Source organism: Elephantulus edwardii, unplaced genomic scaffold, assembly GCF_000299155.1.
Source record: "Elephantulus edwardii isolate Elephantulus edwardi_28Jun2011 unplaced genomic scaffold, EleEdw1.0 scaffold00019, whole genome shotgun sequence".
In the NCBI taxonomy this organism is placed as follows: Eukaryota; Metazoa; Chordata; class Mammalia; order Macroscelidea; family Macroscelididae; genus Elephantulus; species Elephantulus edwardii.
This window is the reverse complement of record NW_006399769.1, coordinates 6,702,130-6,710,101: the sequence shown is the minus strand read 5'-3', so window position 1 is coordinate 6,710,101 and position 7,972 is coordinate 6,702,130. Positions and strand designations below refer to the sequence as shown.

At 41.5% G+C, this 7,972-nt stretch overlaps 1 protein-coding gene across 1 annotated transcript in view; it reads left to right on the top strand.

Moving 5' to 3' along the window:
- Nucleotides 1–7,410: 7,410 nt before the first annotated feature.
- The window catches only part of SLC3A1 (solute carrier family 3 (amino acid transporter heavy chain), member 1), a 69,217-nt gene continuing 68,655 nt past the window's right edge, over nucleotides 7,411–7,972 (top strand). The window contains exon 1 of the mRNA XM_006882375.1: nucleotides 7,411–7,526. Coding sequence (XP_006882437.1) covers nucleotides 7,411–7,526 — 116 coding nt within the window. The remainder of the gene's footprint in view (nucleotides 7,527–7,972) is intronic.

Genomic DNA, 7,972 nt, shown 5'->3' with positions numbered 1-7,972 from the left:
TGTGCGGGGAGAAGGGTACAACAATGAATGAATGGAATCCCAAAATCTCTGTAGATGTTCATTGAAATGAAAAATAAACAACCTAAATTAAAAAAAAAACAAACAACAAAGCATTTACACTTAAAAAAAAAAAAAAGAAGGACGTCATGCTTGGACGCGCAGGAGAGGAAGACCCTGGATGCTATGGATTGACACAGTGCCTGGCAATGAGGTCAAGTGTGTCAGAGACAGTGAGACTGGCTTAAGATAGGGCAGGGTTCAGAGTTGGGTGTTCATAGCATTGCCATGAGTCATAGTCAACTTGACAGCACATAACAACCATATGCATCTAAGACTTGAACAGTGAATAATGATGACAGAAGGATTTCTTTGTATTTGTGATATTGGAGAAGAGGTACTAGAAATACCATAGAGTGAAACTTTAGACATGTAGTCAGAAAGTGCCAATGCATGAAAAAAGACATCATACTGGGAAAATTGGAGGGTCAGAGAAAGGAAGTAAGACCCTCAACAAGATGAACTGACACAATGATTCGGGATCAAATAAAAGATGGTGAGAATGTTGAAGGATAGGGCACAGCTCAGAGCTGTTGTTCATAGAGTCTCTATGAGCTGTAATTGACCGTACGACATCTAACAACAATGACTAATGAAAAAGCTCTGGTGATATATCCTCTAACTGGTTTAACTATATACTCAAAGGCCTTGTGTCTTCATCAATTCAAATCTACCCAATGCACTGTTCAGTTTTTCTTAATTCATCATCCAAATTTTGATGAATAAGAAGCAATTGAAAATAGCATGGCTTGAGTCAGGAACATCTTGGCCTTTAAACTAACATCCTTGCTCTTTAGCACTTTAAAGTGATCTTTGACAGCAGATTTTCCCAGTGCAACATATCTTTTGATTTCTTGACGGCTGCTACCCTTGGTGTTCATTGTGGATCCAAGTCAAATTAAATTCTTGGCAATTTTGTGAATGATCTGTGAAGGCTTGATGGCTTCCTTCAGTATGATAAACTTCGTGTGAGGAACTCTGGGCACCCTCTGAAGCAGAGTCAATTGCTTGATAATCTCAGATGGGTCCTTATGAAGAAGGCTGGGCCACTTCTCAACGACTCCAAAGGGACACGGAATGGCACTTGCATCTCTATGTCTTTTCTTAACTGTAAAGCCAGCCTGGATTATACTCTGCTGTCATTGTTCTTTGTATGTAAACCAGTGGTTCTGGGTCTTCATTCTGGCTTTACCAAATGAAATTTTAGCACTGGCAATTAGTATATCCATGGCACAACCTGTACAAATATCAATCTATAGTCTTAATGCTGCGAGGTTCACCAAGTGGGAGGTAGTTCTCTTTTTCATAGCTAGGCACGTAACCTCTGATTTCTGGATCCCAATGGCTGTAGAACCAAGATTTATTCCCTCAATGATGTATTTCACTTGAAATAATCTTCCTTAAGGAGAAAAAGAGTTCATAGCCCTGTTGTTCTCAGAATAGATGAGGAGAACAGCAATACTACTAGAGAGTCTGAGAGTCAATGCAATTCGTACAGCACCTGAATCACTCATACAGTCACACGATCAAGGGCCCCGCTTCCCCATTTCATTATTGTCATACATCTTCCATTATATTCCTTATGATGTTCCTGGTTTTTTTCTCACATCACTGGACATAATAACTGTTCTTAGGTTTGTGTTTATGAATTGTTTCATTTCTGTAACTTCTGGGATTTCTTCTATTAACAGATTCCTCTCCCTAAGTTCGAGTTACCTTTTAGAGCTTCTTTGCATGTCTAGTAATTTTTAATTGGAAATTGTGAAAGGAGTCCTCATGGCACCATAGTTAAAACATTCAATTGGTAACCAGAAGACTGGTAGTTCGAACCCACCAACCTCTCTGTAGGAAAGCGACTTGGCAATCAGCTTCAGACCTGCAGGGCCATGGCCTTGGGAGCCCGTGGGGCCATTCTACTCCATCCTCACAGAGCAGCTGTGGAGTCAGAGTCGATTGTGATGCTAGGCTGTTGAGTGTCTGGATTGCTTGTCTTCTTTTTTTAAATGTCATGTTATTTTGGTCAACCTAGTCAAGAAATATTTTAGACTACTTTTTGGAGGGGCTGCTTGGATCCATGAATTTCGGAATTTGAATATAAAACTTTCTCATTCCAAACTTCTCCACAGGTCCCAAGTAAAGATTATACAAAGGACTGTCTAAGGATATTAAGGTTACGCATACTTCAAGAAAACAAACAGGTTTGTCCTGCTGAGGGTGAAGCCAGGCTACTCCTTGGAAGCAAGGATTCTGAAGCTTTGTCTGACATAGTTTGGATATGTTGCAAGGAGGGACCAATCCTTCGAGAGGGATATCATGCTGGGGAGAGTGGAGAGACGGCACAGGAGAGGAAGACCCTTGATGAGATGGATTGATTCAGTGACTGGGGTAATAAGGGTAGGGGTATCAGGGACAATAAGATTGGCACAGGATAGGGCAGGGTTTAGGGTTGTTGTAAATAGGGTCACTATGAGTCGAAGGTGACTTGACGACACATAACAACAACAACATACTTAACAGAATTCTTTGTAAAAAAAATAATAGAAGTCTAAGCAATCTCAATAGGTGTGGAGAGAGAAATTTCTAAAAAAAAAATGTCATGGTTATTAAGATAAAGTAGTAGTAGTTGTTGTTGCATATCATCAAGAATGGAACCACCCATAGCTCCAGTCGGTTTTCAGAGGCAATAAATCACACAGGAGGAGATTGCCCTCCTTCTTCCATGGAGCAACTGGTGGATTTGAACCACATGCCTTTGGGATTGCAACACAGCTTCTTACTACTAGGTCACCAGTAGAGAGATCAATAAAAATGAGGGGACATCTCAGTGGGAGTCATGCAATAATGAGCTCACGCATACCACACAAAATCTGGCAATGTTTTATTTGGGAATAAATAAGATCAGCAGTCAGAGCAACTTAGAGACAACTAACAACAATAACTATATGATTCAGTCATGCTACTCTTAAGCTTTTAACCGAGAAGGAAAGCTACATCCTTACAAAGATTTGAACATGATTGTTCACAGCAGTTCTATCTGTAATGGCAAATAACTGAAAATTCTTTAATGCTATGAGGAATGTTTACACATTCTTTCTTCCTTCAAGTAGCAACTGAATTTTTTAAAAAAAGTATTTGCATATAATTTATAAAGTTATTTATTATATAATTATTTATATAATTTATATTCAATGTATTTAGTACTTTGTGTTTTATACAGTCATTCATATATATTGTGCTTTATTCAATCATTCATATGCATTATATTTTATGTAATTAATCACCATTAATCTATGCCTATTATCCCCCAATCTTTTCAATTCCGCATTGAACATTTCTCAATCCTTCTTCCCCCTCCAGCCACCAACCTCTGCTATCCCAGTGATTTTTATTCCTTCTCCTTTTTCTGCCCCTTCTCCTTTCTCCCCTTCCCTAACCCTGATCCTGAAAACAACTCTTAGGTCAAACTGGCTATTTGTATCGTTTACTTCTTCAATGCCTTTGTTGAGTTTCTTTTGAGTTGAATACTATTCTGCTGCTGTCTATATCTTTCCACAAGTCTGTTAACTGTTGTTTTATTTATTTTACAGGTATATAATTTGGTACTAGGGATGTTGTAGCTAATGTTAGATGAATCTTAGCTGAAAGCAGAGAATACCAGAGGAATGTCTATCTGTGTTTCATTGATTAGGTATAGGTATTTGACTGTGTGGATCATAACAAACCGTGGCTGACTCTGAGAAGAATGGGAATCCCAGAATACTTGATTGTGCTAACGCGAAACCTATACTTGGACCAGGAGGCAGTCATCAGAACGGAGCAAGGAAACACTGCATGGCTCAAAACTGGGAAGGGTGTACGCCAGGGATGTGTCCTGTGTCCATACCTTTTCAACCTATATGCAGAACAGATTATCTGGGAGGCTGGGCTCTATGAGGAGAAGTTTGGTGTCAGGATTGGTGAAAGATCTATTAACAATCTGTGTTATACAGATGACACAACCCTGCTTGCTGAAACTGAGGAGGATCTGAAGCACTTGCTGCAGAGGCTCAAGGACTGCAGCCTTCAATATGGATTGAGGCTCAATATCCAGATGACAAAGATTCTCACCACTGGGCCAACTGGCAGCATCAGGATGGATGGTGAAGAGATTGAGATTGTTCACAGCTTTAGTTTGCTTGGCTCCACAGTCAATACTCTTGGCACCAGTAGCCAGGAAATTAAAAGACATATTGCAATGGGAAAGTCTGCTGTTAGGGACCGCTCCAAAGTACTTAAGAGCAATGATGTCACTCTGGAGACGAAGGTGCGTCTGATACAGGCCATAGTCTTCGCAATCACTTGTTATGCATCAGAGAGTTAGATAATGACTAGGGAGGATAGAAGGAGAATTGATGCCTTTGAGCTGTGGTGCTGAAGAAGAGTACTGAGGGTACCATGCACTGCTAAGAAAACAAACAGATTCATCCTGGAAAGGGTTAAACCGGGTGGCTCCTTGGAGGCAAGGATTCTGAAGCTTCGTCTGATATACTTCGGACATGTAAGGAGGGACCGGTCCTTGGAGAGGGACATCATGCTTGGGAGGGTGGAGGGACAGTGCAGAAGAGGAAGGCCCTCTATGAGCTGGGTTGATTCAGTGACTGGGGTAATTGGGGTGAGTGTGTTAGAGACAGTGTGATCGACACAGGACAGAGCAGAGTTTAGGGCTGTTGTACATAGGGTCTCTAGGAGTTGCAAGCAGCTCGATGGCACATAACAACAACAACATCGTTAGGTGTGTAGCTCTTAATTAAGGATAGATCCTCTTGATCTATTATTGTGCCTTTTATCATATAGTGTTCTTCCTTCCTCCTATAGTGGTTTTCATCTTAAAGTCTATTTTTCCCAAGATTAGTATTGCCACTTCAGTTTTCTTATGGATGCCATTTGCTTGGTATATTTTTTTCCCATCCTTTGATTTTTAATCTTCTCGTTTCATAAATGAGAAGACAGTCTTACAGACAGCATATTGATGGGTTTTGAGTTTTTAAATCCATTCTGCTACTCCTTTTCTCTTTTTGATGTGTTTAAGCAATTCACATTCAATGTGGCTATTGATAATTTAGGGGGTTTTTGTTTGTTTTTATAGCTTCGGTTTTGTCATTGCCTTTTCACTGTGTTCTTTATGTATGTTGCTGGTTACTTTGGTCCATCCGCTTTCCTCTGTTATATGTATGTGAAGGACTTTCCTTAGTATTTCTTGTAGGTGATCTTATTTCCATGAATTCCTTAAGTTTCTGCTTTTCTGCAAAGGACCTAATTTCTCCTTCATATTTGAGACAGCTTTGCCGGGTACAGGTTCCTCTGCTGGCGGTTGTTTTCTTTCACCCTTCAGTGTGTATCATCCCGTTGTCTTTTTCTGTCTAATGGTTTCTGCTGAGAGGTCAGAATTTAATTTAATGAATTCTCTTTTGCAGGTGATTATTTTTCCTCACATTGCTTTTAGTATTTTGTCTTTGATTTTGGAAAGTTTGACAATGATATGTCTCGATGTCTTTCTTTTGAAGTCTAGTCTGTTTGGTGTTTGCTGAACTTCTAGGATGTGTGTTTTTGCTTGTTTGTCATGATATCTGGAAAAATTCCTTCTAAGAACCACAATTTTCTCTGTGGTTTTTTCCCCCCACACCTTCCTGTTCTGGAATTCTAATCATATATGTATATGGTTTCTTGTGATATCATCCCATTTGATTCTAATGTGGTCTTCATTTTCCTTCTGTCTTCTCACGGTTCTTGTGCTCTAACTGACTGATTCTGTTCCATCTCTTCCATCTTCATCTTTTTTTTGTGCCACCATTTTGAGAATTCCTGTCATTTCAAATATGATTTTCTAGATTGTATTTCCAACTTTTCTTTGTTGGTTGTATCCTCTCTGTTTTGTGATGATTTCCTGCTTATCTTATTGCTTTTTACTTATGGTTTCAACTCTTTCAACATTTGTAACTTTTTCAGTACTAGTTCTTGGAACTCCAGGAACTCAGCATATTTCTTCCACTTTTCTGTCTCTGGATTATTCATTGTGTCCTCAATCTTATCTGCTTTTCTGGGAAAAGGCTTGGTAGTTTTTTGCTTTTGTTTTTTTTCATATTAACCAGCCTGCTGCTTCTTTGACAATAGGTGAACTGAGTGGGGGTCGATGATTCTCCCTAAATCCCTTTCCCTGACAAAGTCTCTGAGCGAGCTAGGGACTTTCAGGAAATCTTTCCCTCCTCTAGACCAGGTGACTGCTGCTTGATAGTCGTCTCCGCTAGCAGGGTACCTATGTTTTTCCTGAGGCTGGATGGGAAGGGCCACTTTCACCATAATCAACAGTTTTCTTAGCAAGAACTAGGAACTTCCCAGGGGAAAGCATACCCAGCAGTTGTTGCCCAGAACCCTTCTCTCCCTGAAACTAGGTGGTTGATTGGTTGTGTCTTATCTTAACTGTGTCTTTCCCTTGTCTGATTCTAGTAAATGCATTTTAAGAATTAGCACTTACTGGCCACACTCCACGGTGGGCTATACCACTTAGTATAGTTCTCTACTAATTTGTGGCCTACATGCTTTACATGGGTTATCAAGTTTTTGAATAGGGTTTGAATACATACCATTGTATAAAAAAAAAAAAAGAAGAATTAGCACTTACTAAAAAAAAAAAAAAAAGAATTAGCACTTACTGTGAAAATTTCAGTGAAAAGACACAAAGTTAAATGTCTTTGCTTTTTAAGTACATAATACACTTAATTAATAATAATGAAAGATGCCACATATTGGATGCCTTCAATGAGTGAAGCATTTAATTGCATTTATTTAAAACAAAACCCCAACAAATAAACAAACATGTTTTCTCAGCAGGAGAAAGATGAGCAATATCCTCCCTTGTGATTTTCTGCCTATGAAAACCTACTAGAAGGTTAGCTATGGGTTATTCTAACTCTTATAGTACACAATATCACCACCCCATAGGACAGGTCAGGTTTCAGATTCATTGTTCACAGAGTTGCTATGAGTAACAGTCCAATCACCACCCCACTCCCACCACACCCCATACACCCCACTCCCACCCCCTCCCACACCACCACTATGACCCCCACACCACAAACTACTCCCACACCCCATTACTATGACCCCCCACACCACTACCTACCCCCACACCACCACCATCACCTCCAACTCTACTACCCATATCAACACCACCTCCCACACCATTAACACCTACATCCCCCCATACCACCATCAACACCCCACCATCAACACCACCCATACCACCACTGCCTAGACCACCACACCATCCGATGCCAACACCACCAGCCACACCACCACCACCTCCCACACACCACTATGACCACCACCCTCACATCACCACACCACCACACCACCCCCACCCTCCACATCACCCCCACCTCCACCACCCCCATCCCACATGAATACCATCTCCCACACTACCACCCACACCAGTAACACCTACAAGACCACCACCACCACCCACATCACCACCACAACCACCAACACCCACACCACCACTGCTACCACCACCATTACCACCACTTCCCACACCACCACCAATCTCCCACATCACCCCCACCATCCCCCACCCCACTAATAAGAGCCATACTACTACCAGCACCCACACCATCACCAAACCACACACCACCACTACCACCACCCATGCCATCACCACCCACACCACCAACCCCACACCGCCCCCACCTCCAAGTACCACCCCACCACACTACCCTTGCATACACCACCATAACAACTACACCACCCCGCCCATTCCACTCTCACCCTCCCCCACCACACCACCCCCATACCACACCACACACACCACAACCATGCACACTGCCCCCACGTCCCCACCACACACCACCATACACCACCCCACCATCACCCCCACCCCCAC